The 19,763-nt window shown below is 41.2% G+C and overlaps 2 protein-coding genes across 5 annotated transcripts in view; one reads left to right on the forward strand and one right to left on the reverse strand.

The window, feature by feature from the left end:
* GLOD4 (glyoxalase domain containing 4) lies at nucleotides 1–19,145 on the reverse strand. 2 transcript variants are annotated; one of them, XM_006184978.3, is made up of 9 exons: nucleotides 19,006–19,145; nucleotides 16,558–16,607; nucleotides 15,607–15,727; nucleotides 12,007–12,151; nucleotides 8,760–8,896; nucleotides 7,883–7,969; nucleotides 7,495–7,608; nucleotides 7,318–7,404; nucleotides 1–1,498 (listed from the first exon to the last, which is right to left on the reverse strand). In XM_006184978.3, the coding sequence occupies exons 1-9, from the start codon at nucleotides 19,093–19,095 to the stop codon at nucleotides 1,433–1,435; spliced, it is 897 nt and encodes a 298-aa protein (XP_006185040.1). In that variant the 5' UTR covers nucleotides 19,096–19,145; the 3' UTR covers nucleotides 1–1,432. The 2 variants fall into 2 exon arrangements, with proteins under 2 accessions (XP_006185040.1, XP_032313410.1); XM_032457519.1 differs by lacking the exon at nucleotides 19,006–19,145 and having other exon boundaries at nucleotides 16,485–16,597.
* Nucleotides 19,094–19,763, forward strand: part of MRM3 (mitochondrial rRNA methyltransferase 3) — an 11,778-nt gene continuing 11,108 nt past the window's right edge. For 2 of the 3 annotated variants that reach the window (XM_032457514.1, XM_032457513.1), the window contains exon 1: nucleotides 19,203–19,554. In XM_032457514.1, the coding sequence (XP_032313405.1) occupies nucleotides 19,241–19,554 (314 nt within the window). In that variant the 5' untranslated portion in view covers nucleotides 19,203–19,240. Of the gene's footprint in view, nucleotides 19,555–19,763 lie in introns of all 3 variants that reach the window. The other variant, XM_006184977.3, reaches the window with a different exon arrangement.

The raw sequence follows: 19,763 nt of genomic DNA on the forward strand, positions 1-19,763 counted from the left end.
TTTAGTACTTACATAAAGCACTTATTTTATTGTAACAAACTTAGAAGGTCGTATCATAGCAGCCTACCACCGTGGGAAAAGTACACTTTCTTTTCAGAACAGTACTACTAGAGATAAATGTCATTGATTTCATAATAATCTAATACAAAATCTGTGAATTGACAAATCATAGTCAAAGAGACAGAGTTTACCTGGTTATTCAAAATTTATATCATAATTTCCCCATATGTAGGAAAAAAGTTGAACTAACTGTCCAGAGAAGGAGTATATATATAGCTTGGTTTGCTTTGAAAACTCCTTTTTTTCTGAGCTGCTTCCCTAAGATCAAGAATTGAAGTTGTACTGTGGAGCAAGGAAAGGATTTTTTCTCTTAGTGAAGGTAAGATCATGCTATAAGAAGGTGAGCTGAAATTTAAGGCTGAAATTTCCCTACCCCTCCCTGCCAGCAAGGGAGAACAGCAGAGCCTGTCACTTACAAGTAATTTCATGTATATTATGCTGGAACTGGTATCCTCTGAGTCAACCCTTTCCAATCTCCTCAGTTTCTTTCCCTGAAGTTTGAACCTGGCCACCACTTTTTAAATAATGAGTCTTACAGACGGGTTTTGACAGTTTGATTTCAGAAGCATAATTTCAAAAGATATTTAATAATAACTATGCTCAACTTAATTGTTTCCAGTTATTAAAATTGATTTGTGCTGCAGAATCAAATATTTAAAAAAAAATTTTTTTCAGGCTGAAGAAATCATCTAATCTACTAAGAAATCTAACATGTTCTCTTCTTATGAGGATTAAGTATATATGTATATATAAAGAAACTAGCACAGAGCCAGGCATGTAGCAACACGACACATTTGATCCTTCCATCTGTTTTCTCTGGCTACCCAAAATTTTAAAGCAAGGAATGTGGGAGTGTAACCAAAATCTTTTGGTTCAAAACACAAAATTTCTTTAAAAATTTTTGTACGTAAAGGTCTGCCAGAGTAAGACATTCGAAGAGCAAACTGTCGTCAGATGCTGGAAGTACTCCTGCTGTAAGCAACTGAGTTGGATTTATTTGGATTTAGTTGTTCTCATTAAATCTACATGGTTATCAAAATTTTCTCCATCCCCAACCAGAGGTATTGTTCCACATAGCCATCCCAGGCTGGAGAGTGATTTATTACTAATCTAATACAGTTACACACAGAATGTGCGCCTCCAGTGACAGTGCATATTACAGTAAGGGTGCTCCTCTAAATGGACTGATAGGATTTTCTAAAACATCATCAGAGCTTTCGAAGATTAACATACACAAATCTTTACCACTCCAGCCTCCTTGCCTGTACAGTAAACAACCAAGTTGTGAGAGCACTTATCATACAATGCATACGTCAGGCCTCACAGGTGTTCGACAGGAATCACAAATGCTTGTTTCACGTGATGTCTTCTGTTAACCTGAAGCCTTTGGTTTATTTCGTACAGCAAACCATTCATCACTTTTATCTTTCGCCATTGCCTATAGAAAGAGAATTAGAATATTTATTTATTCTAAGTGCACCAAATAAAACATATAGTCTACTTTGTACCGCACTGCACTGACCACAATAGAGAAATGAACAATTAAAGGTGCTCAGTCAGTATTTATGTTTGACAGAGGGTGCAGGGGGGTACGGAGCAACGGCTTGTCCATTCTCACTTTGCAGAGTAAAGGGCAGAGCTGCAGCCAGGAAGTGTGGCTGCCCACTGACGGGAGACAAGGCCCGAGCACACCAGGCTGCAGGCTCTTTGGTGGACAGGAAGTGCTGTCACTCTTGGCATCTGGCTGGGCTCTCAAGAATCTTTAGTTTTCTGGGGACTCTAATCATGAGAAATGTGAAAAGCTATTTTGACATTTTAGTAATGAGCCTAGAACAAATGATTTCCTTTTTCCATGCCTCCTCCCATACCATTCCACTGATGTTGGTAATATTTGGTTGGTTTGGGGCCTCTTAATTAAAAAAGAATCCTTGTTAATAATATGTTTTGGTTCCACCAGAGTCCTTTTATTCTATTATTCCATGAGGCTGAGGCCACAGAGGTGGGTTTGCAGGGAGGGTTGTGCTTAGAACTGAAGTCTCTTAAAATTTCCAGTCTTTGTGTGGGAGAGACTTACCCCACCTACCAGCCTGTGGGGCCAAAGCAGTATCCTTATAATAACCTCTACCTGGAATGAGGCGGCGAGCCCAGCAGACAACCTGAGCCAGTGGTTCACTGTGAGATCTGAGGAAGCTTCGTGGGCTTTGTGTTCCCTAACTGACTCCCTCAATCCTACAGATTAACCTTATTGAAACCCCTAATAAAACTCAGTGCTGTGGGGAAAAAAAAAATCTGGTCCAATACAACCAAGCATAGGCTAAATAGCTATTTGGTAGGAAAATACATTCATTTATTCATCAAAAAGCAAGTACAGAATTACAGTCAGCCCTCTGTATCCACAGGTTCTGTATCTGTGGATACGCAGGGCTATGGGACTTAAGCATCCTTGGATTTTGGTATTCCCAGTGGGTCCTGGAACCAACCCCCCGTGGATACTGAGGGACAACTGTATCTTTAAAATGCCAGTTTTCATTATGAGCTAGATATTATGCTGGGTTCAGGTGTGGAAGCAGAGACAGTCTGAGGCTTTGAGGAGCATATAGAATAGTTGAGGACGCAGATATGGAAACAGCTGTTTTGCACAAGGGCATGCACGTGTGTGTGTGTGTGTGTGTGTGTGTCTTGGGGTATTTGCTGTAATAGAACCACAAAGTGTTATCAGACCAAAAGGAAAGGAGTAACTAACTAGTAGGAGAAATAGTGTGAAAACACTTAGCAGGAAGTCAAAAGATGTCTGCAACTGAAAATGAAGAAACAGAAACATACAGGGGGAGGGTATAGCTCAAGTGGTAGAGTGCATGCTTAGCATGCACAAGGTCCTGGGTTCAATCCCCAGCACCTCCTCTAAAAATAAATAAATGGGCCTAATTCCCCTCCCCAAATAAATAAAATAAAATTAAAAAAGAAACATACACATTTTTCATTTAGAAACAGTAAAGCTGAAAGTGGCTGCAGTGGGACTCTGCAAGATGGGGCAAGACACCACTGCACTGCACTCATAAAAAATCTTAGTATTATTTGATTTTTTATTTTGATGAAAATAAAATGGATTTAAAAATCAAAAATATGCAAAACAGAACAAAAAACCCCCACAAAGATACAGAAGTTCCTGTCTTTTAGGAGCCATCAAAAGTGAGCAGAAACAACAAACTGTTGTGGAAAACCCAAGAAAGCTTCTGAATCTTGAAAGATGAGCTGAATAAGAGGGAAGGGGAAATAAAAAAAACCCAACTCTTGGGTGGAGGCAAGAAGATACATCTTGGTTAATATAAACAGTTCACTGGGACTGGAATGGGGTGAGTTAGGGAGGAGAGGCAGCACAGATCAGGGCCAGACGTGTGACAGGCTCTGCCAGAGTCTGGAACTTATCTTGGAGGCAACAGAGAGCCATTAGAAGATTAAACAGTTTTTCAAATTACTGGATTTGTGCTTTAGAAAGCTAATGCTGGCAGCAGGGATTGACTAGAAAAGGGAAGGAGGCTTTTGCAGTATTGTGGGTGAAAATGAGAGCCTTTTCAAAAGGGAAGTTGACAGACAAAGAATTTCAGAGGTAGAACTCAGCTCTTGGTGACTAACAGCTAATAGAATTTAGGGGTGAGGAGAAACAATATTCAAAAATGGCCCTGTTTGTAAATCTAAAATTATCCTAAAATAAAAAGCATATTAAATGTTTAAAAAAAAAAACTGGCTCTGAGGATTACAGCTTAAACAACTGGGATAACAGATACACAGTGCTGCTCAGAGGAGGGAGCAGGGTATAAGAGGAAGGAAAAAAACTGGCTTTGAAACCTGAAAGGCCTCTGTGCAAGCCCTCACCCTGCCACTTACTGAATGTACAATATTGGGTGACTTACTCTTTTGAGCCTCAGTTTCCTCATCTGAAAGGGGAATGCCACCTACCTTGCAGATTATGGTAAAAGCTAGAGAACATATATAAGGCACTTAAGAAAATGTCAATATAGGACTTGATTAATAAAAGTAACTTATTTTTCCTTTTTTTTTTTTTAATGGAGGTACTGGGGATTGAACCCAGGACCTTGTGCATGCCAAACACGTGTTCTACCACTGAGCTATCCCCTCCCCCTATTTTTCCATTATTAAACGAAGAATGGATTGGAAGTAAGACATTAAGTTACGGACACATGGAGTTGAAACGTCCATGGTTTATGAGTGAAGAGGTTTCTTTGGCTGTAACACTAGTCTAACACAAAAAACACTAGGTATAAAAGAAAAAGCTGGTAAGTTGGGCTTAAAGAAATTTCTGCTTGAGGGAGGATACAGCTCACTGGTAGAGCACGTGCTTAGCATGCACGAGGTCCTGGGTTTAATCCCCAGTACCTCCATTAAAATAAATGAATCTAATTACCAGCCCCTCTTCCCACATACGCAAAAAGATCATTAAAAAAAATTTCTGCTCTTCAAAAGATCCTGTTAAGAAAATAAACAGGCAAGCCATCAGGAATAGTACTTGCATTTGCAGATAATTAACAAATGACTCATATCTAGAATTCCAACAAATCAACAAGAGGTAATTTTTTTAAAAACATGGATTTAAATGGGCCTTGAAAAATAAGCAAATATTCAAATGAGAGAAGGGCCACTTTAGGAGAATAAAAAAATGTGAGCAAAGACACACAGAATGAAAATAAATTCATGTTTAGAGCTTAGAGCATAGACAAGGATGGCTAAAATGTAAAATAGATCAGAGGTGTGTCTTCCAATTAGTGTACCACAATACTCCATGGATCAGATAAATTATATAATCTAATTACATGAAAGCTAATTAAAAAATACATAGGGAAAACCAACTGTATAAAACCATTTTTAGAAGATCAGGTTTAATACGAACTGGATTTTAGGAGACATTAAAGATATACTGTTGATTTTTTAAGTGTGACAAGGTCAATATGGTATATAAAGAAATTCCTTAATTTTTACTTTTGAATTGTCTTAGATGTGTAAAATATTTAAGTATTTAGGGTTGAAATGACATAGTATCTGAGATTTGCCTTAAAATTCTCCAACAACCCCTCCTCCCCCACCAAAAAAAAAAAAAAAAGAGCGGGGGTGGAAAGGAATGATAAAAAATTGTGACACAGAGTTGATTGGTGACAGTCACATAGGGATCTGTTGTACTCTCTTGTGTATATTTGCAACTTTTAGCCATGAAGTATTAAACATAAAATCTGTTATGGAAAGAAACAGACAAAAAACTTGAACATACAATTCACCAGAGAAGACAGCCAAATGGCCAATAAGCATATTAAAAGGTGCTCAAAATCATTAGTCATCAGGGGAATGCAAATTAAAACTACAGTGAGACACTGCTTTACATGTACTAGGAGAGCTAAAACCAAAACCCCCCAAAACACAAATGTTGGTGAGCATGTGGAGCAGCTGGAATTCTTATACATACAAGGCTGACAGAAGTGTAAAACAGTTCAATTACTCTGGACAACTGTTTGGCAGTTTCTTAGAAAGTAAAAGCAATTCTACTCCTAGGTACCTCCCCCGCAAAAATGAAACATGTCTACAAGAAGATTAGCATGAGAATGTTCTTAGCAGTTTTCCTTATGATAGATAAAAATCTGGAGAAAACTCAAATGTCCACCAGTGGAAGAATGGATAAGCAAATTGTTACAGTCATAAAACTGAATATCACTCAGCAAAAAACAAAAACCCAAAACTCTGACATGTGGAGGAATCTCAAAAATATTATACTGACTGAAAGAAGCCATTCCGTTTATATGAAGCCCAAGGACAGACAAAACTAGTATGTCAGAAATCAGGAAATGGGCAGGAGAGAACTTTCTATGATGATGAAAATGTTCTATGTTTTGAGTAGCAGTTGTATGAGTGTGTAGAACTGTCAAAACTCATCAAATGGAACACTAAATTTCTGTACATTCAAATCCTATGTATATTTTACCTCAGTAACAACAATCAGAAATGCTTGTTTGGAGCTAGGAAGGAGAAATTAGGGTGAGAGAATGGATGATGGCTGAGGCTGAGAGCAGAGGTGACCAGAGCAGCAGGTGACTTCACTCAGAGAAAGACTAAAGAACCAGAGAGTAAAAGACAGCCCAGGTGGGACTGTGGGTAAAATCATTTCAGGATCGGACACAAAAAAGGTGCCTGGTGCTGAGGGGAAGCTGTGGGAGAGGTAAGAAGATGGCAGGGTCTCTCACACCAAAGAAGAGAGCTTGAAAGAGAAGGAAGGTGGTCAGTGAGAGGAAAGATCGGGAAGAACATAGCTGAGCAAGCTTGCCAACTGAGAGGTTGCCTGAGAGTCTATTTTCCTTTATGGTAAAATCTGTAAACACTATTTTCTGCACATTTCCTGGTTTAATTAATTAACATCAATTGAGCTCTCTTATTATGTCAGCAGTTTGCCAAGCTCTATAAATCACACAACAATCCTAGGAGGTGGATAATCTTATTTCCTCAAATTTTTAGATAAGAAAACTGCAGTTTAGAGACAAAGTAAATTTCATAAGGTCAGTCACATAAATATTAAGTGAGAGAACCAGGACAGATTGCTTCATTCCTTTAATCCTCAACAGAGTATTCACTGAGTGCCTACTGCATACTTGGTACGTGCTAGAAGCCAGGATACAACACTGAACAACTGCTCTGGATGCTGCTAGAAGAGTGTGCCTGTTGAGGATAGAAAAATAGCTGCCGGATTGGGCAAGAGGGGGGTCACCGATGACGTCACCACCAGCATCTCCCTGCGGGACAGGACCAGTGCGGAAGAGCAAAGCGCGCACGGGAGGGAAGGAAGAGAAACGGTGTGTAGGCAGATTTCTAAAAAGAAACCTGGAGAAAGGATATGGAGTGAAGAAAAGATTTTTCAAAAGATGGGAAATAGATTGGAGTTTTATGCTAATGAGAACAATTGCCAGAAAGGAAGAGGAGGGGGATGGCATCCACATCTTTCCATTCACAGAGCAGAATGGTGATGTACACAGCCGTGGTCCCCAGGCCACATGAGGTGGAGAGAAGCACAAATGCTGTGCCAGATAAGAGTCTTACAGGTGGCTATGAAGCTGACAGTCTCTGGCTCAAAAATCACCCCGATGGCAAAAGGACACGGTTCTGACAGTAAGAACCGAACCCTGATGCTCTGGCCCATCCCCATACACTTTTCACACCATCCACTCAGGCTGACAGTGATACAAATTTAGAAATGAGACTCACGTCATCCAATAATTTGCTTCCTTCTGGATCCATCTTAGAAAGTTCTCGAAATGCTTCATCCCCCACAAAGCAAATTTCATGTCCATCCTACACCAATAAAGAGAAAAGAAATTTGGCAAAAGGACACCTCGGAAGCAATGCCTGGTGCAGCCCGTCCCCTCTTTGAGCAGTACTTACAGGGTCAGCCAGAATGACCACTTGCACTGTTGCTTTCCCAGGAGTGTCCAGACTCACCAGGGGAGTCAGAATCTTCTGGTTCTCCCTTTTCATCAAGGCTTCCAAGTCTGGCAACTTGAGGAGAACAAAAAGGCAAAGTGAGCAAGGGGTCATGCACGGCTCTCAGGCCGTGGTCCTCAGCAGCCCCAGAGGACTCCCAGATCAACCAGAAAGAACCCTGGCGCCACTTGTTTGACTTTATTATCTCAGCTGCTCTTGAGACAAAGGCTGTACTTGATACCAAAGCCACAATCAGCATGAACTGGAGAAGGGAGGGCCAGCGTTCTTAGCTGTTTGAACTAGCTAGTTATCACAGAGCTTAAACAAAAGACCTGGTACCACACATTACCTCTTTCTTGGGGCAAGAAAAGGCAATTCGTCCAAAAGCTGCCGCGTGATCTACTGCCCCCTTGATGCCCTGGAGCTCCAGCTTACACTGAAAAGACATAAGAAGTGAGTTTATCAAAATAGGTTATACGTTTAAAAAAAAAAAAATTCAAACCATACTAGGAATAAAGTAAAAGAAATATAGTAAAATTAAGTCTCCCTCCTACTCTCACCCCAGAGGCAACTGTCAGCAGTTTCCTGTGAATCCTTCTAGACACATGGCAGGTATCCTTTTTTTTTTTTTTTAAACACAAATGGTAGCATAATTTACACATTATTCTGTCCGTTGTTTTTCTCCAACTAACGTTACCATATCAGCACATAAAGACTCACTTCATCCTTTTGACAGTTGCTCAGTAATGCATTCTATGGATTAACTATAAATCATTGAACTAACTATTCCTTGAACCCATAGGACATTTAGGTTATTTTTTACATTTTGCTACAACAAACAATGCCACAACAGATGACCTTGTACCCAGTTCTTTGCGTACACGTATGATGAGTATGTCTGTAACAAAAATTCCTAGGAGACCTGCTGGGTCAATGTCAAAGGACTCAATCATGCTCAAATGCTAGGTTATTAGAAAAAAAAAGATGAAAACAGATCATCATCACAACATTAAATCTTGTCTACATCTGACTCAGCAAATCCACTTCTGACAGAACATATCCCCAAATATAAACACAGGTAATATCTGGGTGGTGAGCTTATCGGCAATTTTTATTTTCTTCTTTCCATTTTAAATACTGAATCACCATGCAGAAAACTATGGGAGTAACCTTCATGTATAAACCAAACTCAAAGTAACAGATTATCTCTCTCCAAGATTGCTCACCTGGTTATCAGCATAGCCCAGCAAAGCCCTTTGCTTCTGTTCGTCTTTTTCATAAATTTTCATCCCCAGTAAATTAGACCAATAGTTCAAGGACTTCTGAAGGTCAGACACTGCTAGAGTTACTTTTAATACAGGATCTGTAGTGTAATAAAACAGCAAGAATGGACTGGATAGTGCAACGGAATGGAACAGAAGGACCTAAGTAGGCTCAAGTATATATAAGAATTTAGTATATGATAAAAAAGAGATCTCGCTCTCTTTTCTTAATTTAAGTATAGTCAGTTACAATGTGTCAATTTCTGGTGTACAGCACAATGTCCCAATCATGCATATACATATGTATATTCGTTTTCAGTATTCGTAAGAAAGGGATCACTTAAGTCATTTTCAAACGGCACATTATTCACCAAATGGCACTAAGATAACTGGCTTCTCATTTGGTGGGAAGAAGTCACACCATCAAGCTGAATGGCAAAATACATTCCTGACAGGTTAAAGGATTAAGTTTAAAGAATGAAACCATGAAAACAGTAGAAACAGGTGATTATTTATTTATATAATTTGGGGCTGGAGAAAGTTTTTTTAAAAAAACTGACACTAAAGACAGAAAAACGATGAAGGAAAAGATTTGCTAGGTTAGTTACACAAAATGGAAAACTGGACAACAACCAAAAAAAGAGCTACAATCAAAATTAAAGAATAAACAACAAAGTAGGAAATATTTTTTTGCAACATATATGACAAAAAAGTCGTTAATATTTAAATTACCTTTAAACATCGATAGGAAAAAGATCCACATCCTAGAAAAACAGGCAAAAGGCAAGAAGCAATAATCCACAGAAAAAGGAACTGTAATGGTCGATGAACATAGGAAAGCATATTCAACCTCACAAATAATCAAAGAAATCAGAATTCAAATAAAATATTTGATAATTGACTATTTATTTATTTATTTTTGGTGGGTGGAGGTACTTTAGTTTATTTACATATTTATCATTTTTAAAGGAGATACTGGAGATTGAACCGACCTTGCACATGCTAAGCATGCACCCTACCACTTGAGCTATACCTCCTCCTAGCAAATAATTTAAAAAGTTTACAGTGTTAACTGTGCCACTGCAGTGGGGAAACCACCATCATATGATACTGGTAGAGTGTAAATTAGTACATTTCTGGGCAACAATTTGACAGAATGCATCAAAAGCTTAAAAAACTTCCACTGCTTTGGAAAGAGCAAGCTTATTTTCAGCAAGTAAAGAAGTAATTGTGGATGTATGAAGGTCTTTCATAACAGACATTCATCACAGTGTTGCTCACAACAGTGAAACCCTAGAGACAACACAAATATCTAACAATAGACAACTGTTTCTCTTCCCACGATGTAATACAATGCAATCCTATATCTATATTTAATTATATATTTCTCTTTTTGATAAAAGATTGGAAGATATACTCTAAAATCTTAACAGTGGTTCTGTTTTCTTCTTTCTTCTTTTTTTCTTTTTGATTATCTGTTTGTCTAGAGGGGAAAAAAATCTTTTTACTTTGTAAAAATAAAAAAGATATTAAAATACTTAGCATTACTGAAAACTTTTATACCAAAAAGTTACTTTCTGAAGAGCTGTTCCAAGTCTATATCTGACTATGATAAGTTCAATATATTTTTCTTCAGTTTTCACTGCCTTAGTCCCATTTGCTAGACTAGTAGTTCCATGACTAAAGCAAGGTGTTTCTCACAGGTGCCTCTACCCAGCAGACTTAACTTTTAGTTTTCCCCATTCACTGAGAAATCAACAAATTCCAGCTGACCGAGACCCGGAAGGGGTGCAAGGACAGGAACAGGAACCGTGGGTGAAACTACATAGGAGTGATTAATTCAAGGAAGGATGGACACCAGCTAGACTGATAGATTTGACTAGTTTACCAACCAGCAATTAATGCTCCAGAGGTATCATCATTTTAAAGAACAAAAGCATCTTAAGATTGTGGGGTCCTCCTTTATTTTATGAACTGAAACATCATTAAAACCAGGAGGAAAGTGTACAGTGGAATTAGTGGCAGAACTTAAGTTTGAAAGTTAGTATATAAAGCACCAATCACCTCTCAATAAAAATAATCACAGAAATCCCTTAATCATCAGTGAAGTACAGAAATACCATCTGAGTAAGTCCCATAGCAGGAGCCTACCCTCCCGTGCTGGAACGGATCACTCTTTCTTTTGCTGACCTCCCAGTGAAACGCAAGCAGAATTAAACACAACAATCAGACTTGCTATGAGGGGCATCTGGGACTTGAGGCAGACCAGTGGAGGAAAGAGACTGTCTCCCATCCCAGGTCCACTTAGGGGTGTGTGTTCACGGAGAGAAATGGCAGGCAGAACTACCTGTGCTATTCACCAGTATTTTTTTCCTTTTCTTGCCTTCATTTTTGTCTTGGCAGAGCAGGTAGCAGACTGGCAGGAATTAAATACATCATGACGAGGATGCCTCTGCCGTAAATGAAAAACGATGCGGTTTCCCTCCTGCTCGCTGGGGCAGTCAGCATGGGGGGCTCCTCACTCCACTCCACCCCCATGCACAGAGAACCAGCACAAGTTTGGGAAACTGACCTCAGCTGAGCGATACAACTTAACTGGTCTAAGGACGATCTTATTTCTCTTTCTAGTGATTGGCTCAGGAGCAAGCACGTGAATGAAATCTGACCAGGAAATATGCTGGAAGATTCTAGGAAAAGTTTGCTCTGCTTTTAAAAAAGAGCAACAGGAAGTCAGCCTCTCCCTCTCCCACCAGATGAGGATGCAGGAGCGGGCGGCCAGCCTACAACCATGAGCGTCTAAGAGAAGGGGACTCTCGCATTAAAAGAGAATGAAGAGGGAGAAGATCTGGGTTCTTGACGCCATTGCTGAGCTGCTGAATCTACTAACCCTGAAACCCTGCCTGCTTGGAGAATGCCTGCTCTGTGAACTAAAACATTTTCCTACCGTTCAAGCTAGTTTAGGTGGGCTTTCTGATACTCACAGCTGCAAGTATCCTAGATAGAAGAGAAGCAGTCTAGATCCCCTAGAGTGATGCACTAAAGTTCTAACCTGAAAATATAATTTCTTAGAGAGCAAAGAACAACACTGGCTTGGGAAAGACACGTCATGTCAATATAAAAGATTCCACAGGAGAAAGAACTCGCGCTGCCTCTCTCCTTCCATCAGATGCCTTTTTAGACAGAGGGCTTTCATCATTCTGGGTATAATTACCTGACTGAGGTGGACTGCAGTTCTGCAAAAAGAACTTATATCCTCCTGGGGCTTCAGTTTCATAAATACCTTCTGCAACTTCATTAAGCGGCCACTTCAGCTTCCTGGCATTGCTGACAGCCTGGCTGGAAGCGAGTGTGATTCCCTGTGACAAACAACAGTATCACCCAAGTGTACAATCATAAAACAGATCTTTTGTAGAAGACAATGAAGCAAAACCCCGTTGTCCTTAGTCAAATCACCTAAGATTTAACTGTCTTTCCAAATTTTCTTCTAGTGGTTTTGAAGTAGGTTTTGGACATTTCTCTTCCATAAAGATTCCAAACTTCATGAATCATAGGACAGAAATTCAAATACCAGAGAAATTTGATCTCTTTAATACCAAAGATAATGTCTCCTAATTTTAAAGATCTAGTAAGAGAAATCTTGATCGTACCCTTGGCTTGCTAGCTATCTATCTAGAAATGTTTTGTTTTTATTTTTGCTCTTCAAACAAAAAAATATAAACCAATTATCAAGGCATTCTTTATTTCAACTTAATCAAAATATCTAAAAATGCCCACTATGCTTTCTGATGTGTCCAGCCTCGTCTCTACCTTAGATCATTATTACAGCCTCTCTGCCTCCAGTCTTGTCAATCCATCGTCCACTCCGAGGACAGAGTAAATTTTCTGAAAGACACCCTACAGTCTGTTCTCAAGACGGCGACCCCATGTTGTTTCTCCTCTGCTTAAAACCCTTGACAGCTCTTCGTTTCACTCAGGGATGGCTTCTGACAGCCTGAAAGGACGGAGACGATCTGATCCATATCATTTCTTTTTTTTTTTTTTTTTTTTTGCAGGGGAGAGATCATTAGGTTTATTTATTTAGTTTTTTGATGGAGGTACTGGGGATTGAATCCAGGATCTCGTGCATGCTAAGCACACACTCTACCACTTGAGCTATATCCTGGCCCCCATGTCATTTCTGATTCCACATCCTCCCACCCTCCCCTCGCTCTGTCCCAGCCATGCTGGCCTCCTCGCATTTTCTCAAACATGTCAGGCGCTGTTTGAGGGCTTCTGCACCAGCTAGTCTCTTCCTGGAATGCTCTTTCCCAAGAAACTCCTAACCCAGCTAACTCCCTTACCGCCTTTGAGCCTTTGCACAAATGTCACCTCCTCAGGGAAACCTACTCTCAACATCCCACTTAAAATTAAAACTGGCCGTTGGCCCCCATGCTCCCAATCCCCCTTACTCTGCCCTCTTCTTCCCCCATTACAACGATCACCTTTGAAGTAAACATATTACATGATTTATTCATTCATTGTATTTATTACTTATTATCAGGCTCTGGGCCCCCTCCCCTGCCAGGCATAGATTTTTGACTGTTTTGCTCACTGGTTACTGAAAGTTCATGGAACAGTGCCTGGCACACAGCAGGCACTCAACTTCATATATTTGTTAACATATACGTAAACGAAACCCCTCGATGTGAATCTGCAAGGTCAGAGGTACATGCATTAGTTATTCTGATACCACCGAACTGAAGCTGCACTGCTTGACACCTTCATTAGTAATGTAGGAGAGTGGCAGCCTCTCCCACCCTGCCTAAGTGCTGTCACACCTTTTGATTTTTGCCAATTTGATAGATGACAAATGGCAGCTTGGGAGCTGAGTATCTTTTTTTCAATGTTTAAGAGACATTTCTAATTACTGTGGACCGTCTGTTCAGTTTTGGCTCTTTTTTAAAAAAATTAAGTTGTTGATCCTCTTCTTTTCATTATATGTGAGTTCTTTATTTATATGGGAGTGCTGTTTAACCTGTTTTTCTTTTTGTTCCATGAACTGAGGAGCATACAAGGTACCTTCCATCAGGGATGTTTTACTACCAAAGTGTCCTAGGAAGACCCACAGCAGAGCCACCAAGCTCTTCTCCACCTCCAGCACCTCTGGCACCTGCAGTCCCACCCGGCAACATCTGTCTTGAGCCAGTTAATAAATGTTGATGGCACCAAGATGGCTTTGCACTTTTTCCTCTCCCTGATTTAAATTTGGAGAGCAAGGAAAAGATAAGGAGAAACACAAAGAGACCTTCACATAGACTCGATCACCAAACCTGTCAACTCTACCTCCTACACATTTCTCAAGTCCATCCACTTTCCCATCTCCCACTACCTCCACGTTAGTTAAGGAGCTGTTGGTCCCTGCAGCTCCTCCGAGCTACTTTCCTCACTGTCCAGTCTTGCTCCTTTCCAACCCAAACTCCACGCTCTAGCTGCGTGATTCCTGCACACCACAAACGCGGTGCCACTGCCCTGCTGAAAATGGCTTCACTCTGCTTTTCAAATAAAGTCTAAACCTCCTCAGATGATTTGGCCCCAGCTTCCTTCTCAGCCTCAGCGCTACCCACCCCTTTCCTCACATGCTAAGCTCCGGCCAGACTGCATGGCTCCCAGCTCTGAGTGCCACGCTCCCCCTCACCTCCAGGCCTATGGGCCTACTGAGAATGCCTGCCTCACTACCCACCCCAACCCCCTCACCTGGCTCAGACGCCACTCTGGGAAGCTTTCCCTGAACTCTCACCTATCTGAGAACAGGCTGGGAATTCCTGTGTGCTCCCACAACCTCCTGTTCTTATCCCAATTTTAGCACTGATCACACGGCATTCTTGCTGTCTCTTTACTTGTTTCCCCCCACCAGACAGTGAGCTCTTTAGGCCAGGGAACAAATGCTTCACCCTTTACTATATCCCCAGGACCCAACAAGGAACATGGCATAGAGTAAGTCACCTATCTGTTAAATGAATAAATTAGTGAGAGGCATGGAGAGAAAGAAAAAAAAAATAATACACGTTAAATCTGAGCAGTACTTTCCCTTTACAAAACGCTTTTATAGATATTTGATCCTCATAAAAACTTCCATCTAGGTATCATAATTTTAACATGAGTTAACAGGAATAGTGAGACCAAATGGCCAAAATGACATCTAGCACGAGGTAGATTTGCTCAGTGGATTCTGAGGAGAAACTTTGTTACTCCACTCTTGCTATATGTGTAGGCCCAGTGACATCTCTCACACACAGAAACTGCTCAGTAAGTGGCAGACACCATTACTATATAACAGGTGCACAAAAACTTGAATGCATGAATGAATGAACGAACGTGGTGCATGCAGTGCCTTCTTCTTTTCATCCTTAAAACCTCCTCAGATTTTTCTCTGAGGATTGGCTGCAATAGCCCACCCCAACCATAACAGTCCCCTAGAGAATATTTCTCTGGATGGTGATCAGGACCTGAACCAAGGACTCTGGCCCTTCTCAAGGTTCAGTCATTCCCCCAGGGGAGTCTTGTCTCTTCAAAGCTGCCTCTAAGTCTTGAGCATGATTCTTAAACACTGTGAGAACACACTTCATCCTCAGGCCAGCTCTAAGACAGGTTGCCCAAACAGGTTTTTTGAGTTTTGTTTTAAATAGAAAGTATCATTAACAAATCACTAAACGGCACCCAAAAAGCCATCGATTCAACAGCCATCAGATCTAAAGTCATCAGATCTGAAGCTGTATCCGTACTCTCTATAAAAGATACAGCCAGAAGTCTGCTAGAACAAAATGGTACTTACCAGGAAGTCATTGCCAAGCCTGTAGTCTCCCACGCCATAATTGTAAGTCAGTTCTGCAACAAAGTGATCATCCTCAGGCCCAAATCCCACCATTGTTTTACTCCACTTCCCATCATAAGGCCTAGAAAAATGAAAAAATGAACCCAGTGGTCACAGAGGTGGGCAGTCTCTTCTGGTCCTCTAAGTCCCCACGAGGGTGAGATGGCCTCAGCTGGTGCTCAGAACAGCTGTGGACAGTGTTCAGGGGCCCTATTACCAAAGGCTCTGAAGATCATCTGTCTGGCACCTACTTGAGGGAAAGTCGTTACTTTCTCTTTAAAGAAGAGGGCTGAATCCTATAGGGACAATTCTCCCCACTGAACTTCACTTGTTTTTTTGCATATTCGTCAACAAGCATGCAGTTTCCACCAGGCCTTGGAATTTCCCAGCTTGCCATGGCTACTAAGCTGGAGAGACTCCACAGGACATGGCTTCATCCAGGAAATATACTTATCTGTGCTTCTGAAGCTGCCTCCCTAATTCATTGCCTTATTTTATCTTATTTTTTAATTCTTTGAAGTTTTATTTTGATATAATTTAACTTTTCAGGAAAGTTGCAAGAATAGATTGAGAAATTCCAATGAATTTTTAAAAATTTTTTATTTATTTAATGTATTTTGAGAGAGGGAGATAATTAGGTTTACTTATTTATTTATTTTTGGAGGAGGTACTGGGGATTGAACCCAGGACCTCGTGCATGCTAAAGCATGCGCTCTGCCACTTTAGCTATACCCTCCCCTACTCCGATAAATTTTTTTACCTAAACTCTTTGGTTGTTTACATTTATCCATTTGACCCCACTGTTGCCTCCTTAATTTATTCTGCTGCCTTATATTGGCTTTAAGAAACTGCTTTCGGTTCTCCAGGGGTATTCAGAGCCTAAAGGAGATTTTAGGAAACAAAGTGTCATACCCGTTACAGGCAGCTTTGCAGCCTTCATCAAATTCCTCATGCCGCAGAATCTGGTAAGGGAATTAGAATAAATTGTAAAGTTCTCCTAGTACAGCACATGGCATATTTAGCATAAACTAAAATGTCAAAACGCACACATTATCATTGGTAAGCTTTACTTGTAAAACAAACAAAAAGGAAGGAGCTGTATATTTTCCCCAGGCTAAGTAAATTTATATAAATCCAATGTAACTGAAGTAGCAGCAGTAAGAAAGAACAGCTTGACACCAACGGTCAGGCAACCAAGCAAAGTCTTGAAATCTATTTAGACTGGGGAGTCAGGGAGCAGTATTGTGCAGTAACAAACAAACAAACAAAAAAAAGTGTGGCTTTCACTTAGTAGTTGTGCAATTCTGAGAACAAAGCTTAGGATCTGAGTCTTCTAATATGTTATGAAAATAGATCATTTATTAAAGCATTTTACACAGAATCTAATACACAGTAGGCTCTCTATGCGTTAGTTTTATTTTCCCTTTTGAGTCCCACAGCTACTGCTCTGGTACAAGCGTCCATTATTTCTCTCTTTTACTATTAGAAGTCATCTTTACTGATCTCTGTCCTTAATATCACCATGAAATTAAGTCTCTAGAGTACAGCTCTGATCACATCATTGCCCCATCCTAAAACGTAATAGAACTCCCTACTTACTGTGACATAAAATGCAAATTCCTTAGCACATTATTCAAGATACTATCAGAAGCAGTCCCAACCTGTTTGTCTTGGTATCCCATCTCCTCAGTCTAAGTTAAAGGCACATAAAACTAGTGGTGCTTCCCAAACTTATCTTATCTTTGCACTGGCTATTCAGTTTTTCCACTATACTCCTCCCCCTAATCTTGGTCTGTGGAAATCCTATCTTGAGAGGTCAACTCAAATGTAAGGTCTCCATGAATTATTTCCTGAGGACCAAGGTTAGAATTAAACCTCTCCTCCTTCTGTATTTTTATAATAATAGTAGCTAACACTTATATAATACATATGATGTGTCAAATACTACACATATAACAACACATTTAATCGTCACAACCACCCTTTAATCAATGAGGAAACATATTAAGGAAGAGCTCTGTGGTTTTTCCACCACTTATTAAATTTCAACTTCCGTTACCATTAGCAATGTACAAATCTTATTCTCACTCCGATCCTAGGCCAGGAACTTGAATTCAGGACAGATACCAGGGTCATTTTCATTTCTGCCACCAAAGCTCAACACAGAACTGTGAATGGGGTGATATTTTTTAATTGACTGGTGAGTTCAGGTAACTCCCTTTGCATTCCACATCTTTAGTGTCTACATTCAATTGCACTCTTGCACACTGTAAACAAAGAATGTTGCCCGCCATTTCACTTCTACAAGGACCCAGCCCTCAGCCTTGCAGTCACCAACTAACAGTGCACCCTGAGGGGAATTCAGGGTGGAGAAAAACAAGAAATATTCCATGCTTGGGATACTGGCCCTGGATATTTAAGATGCATATCTAAGGAATAATTTCAACGAACCCAGATTTTTGCATCTTCCCATACATAGAAAAGCATAAAATCATTAACTTGAGATATCTGTTTTTTTTGTGATTACCAGTAACCTTTTGATGTTGGGTATTTTTTTCCCCCAGCCAAAAATTCATACATATCCTGGCTCCTTCCTTACCTCTTCAGAGCAATTCCTCAGAGGTATCTGAGAAGCTGTCTCCCAGGCTACAGTTCTCAGTAAGGTCCCCAAATAAAATGTATCCCTCAAATTTTAGGTTGCTCCTTTTTCTTTCAGTTGACAACATCTTAAGCCCCTGCTTATCAAGAGCACCCCAACAGCTTCCACATGGCGTTTGCCACCCACGTGACTCATGCAGAATCACAGCTGCTCAGGGCTTGAGAGCGGCTACTCCCAGGTGTTGGAGAGGAGAATAGATTCTGACTTCACACTGAGATCTGGACTACTGAGAGGAGAGTTGGAGCATTCACCCAGAGAGATTAAGTATTCGAAAGAGACCATTCAAACCAGCCCCAAGAGAAGCAGAACTCTGAATATGCTAATACCTAAACCGAAAGAGACTGAGTCACTGTTCACTGGAAGAATATTACATAACTTTTTATTGATTTACTGTCTTTCCCGCTAGACTGAAAGCTCCACAAGGATAGGAACTCAATAAACATTTGTGAATGAACGTTAATGGAAGGATGTGCTTAGACACACAGTCAGTGACTAATAAGTCTGAGCCCCCTTTCAAAGGCCATGCAACCTAACCCGCGACTCGCGACGTTTCCTGAAGCTGAAAACCTTACAGAGCTAATGGAAAGTTCAGGGGCTGTGGCTGGAATTCACATCACACCCGTTTCTCCCCTCCTTCGGCCAGGTGGGCCTCAGCCGCCCGCGACCCCCTCGCGCGCCAGCCCCTCTGGCCCCGTCTGCACCTTCATTCCCAGGACATCACGATAGAAACTCGCTGTCTGGAAGCGGTTTCCCACTTTGAACACGAAGTGCAGAGCTCTACGAGTCGCCATGACCAGCAAAACCACCGAGACCACCGACACCACTCACGTTTCACGCGTAGAGCACCGCCCCGCCCCCAGAGGACGCAGGCGGGTCGGTAACGTCATTGGCCGCCGCCGGCGCGCTTTCTTGACGCAGGCCCCCTCGCGGGGGAACATGGCGGCGCTGTTGAATCGCGTGGGCTGGGCAACGCGACTTGTGCTGCCAGTGGTCCAGATTTGGGACCTTGACGCGCGGCGCTGGGTCCGGGCGCTGCGGCGAAGCCCCGTGAAAGTGGTGTTTCCATCCGGTCAGGTGGTGGAACGGAAGCCCAGTCCCGGGAAGCAGCCCCGGAAGGCGGCGGCGGAGGCCAGTCCCCGCGAGCAGCGGCTGAAGCAGCCGTTTCAGGTCCCCCCATCTCAGACACCAAGCACCTGGGAAGAGTCCGGGCTTCGCTATGATAAGGCTTTCCCTGGAGACAAAAGGCTGAGGTGATGTGTTTCTGAGACTTACCGAGTATTCCTATTTCTCTTCCCACCTCACAGAAGGATCTTGACCTCTCCTCCCATTGGAAGACTTCCAGTACAATTCGCTGGATTTTATGATGCACGGAAGGCAGAATAAGTGTCTTTTTTCAAATTCGTTTGTTTCTTTCTCTGTCAAGCTCCTCCAGTCTGTTAGAATTAGGTGTGTCTCCGTA

The sequence above is a fragment of the Camelus ferus genome, chromosome 16 (assembly GCF_009834535.1).
Source record: "Camelus ferus isolate YT-003-E chromosome 16, BCGSAC_Cfer_1.0, whole genome shotgun sequence".
NCBI lineage: Eukaryota > Metazoa > Chordata > Mammalia > Artiodactyla > Camelidae > Camelus > Camelus ferus.

Coding starts and splice junctions, on each gene's coding strand:
- GLOD4 (XM_006184978.3), bottom strand. CDS start 19,095: ATGGCGACTCGTAGAGCTCTGCACTTCGTGTTCAAAGTGGGAAACCGC. Junction 7,609..7,882: donor TTTCTTGCCCCAAGAAAGAG/GTAATGTGTGGT, acceptor GTTCTCCTCAAG/TTGCCAGACTTGGAAGCCTT. Junction 7,405..7,494: donor TGGTCATTCTGGCTGACCCT/GTAAGTACTGCT, acceptor TTATTGGTGTAG/GATGGACATGAAATTTGCTT.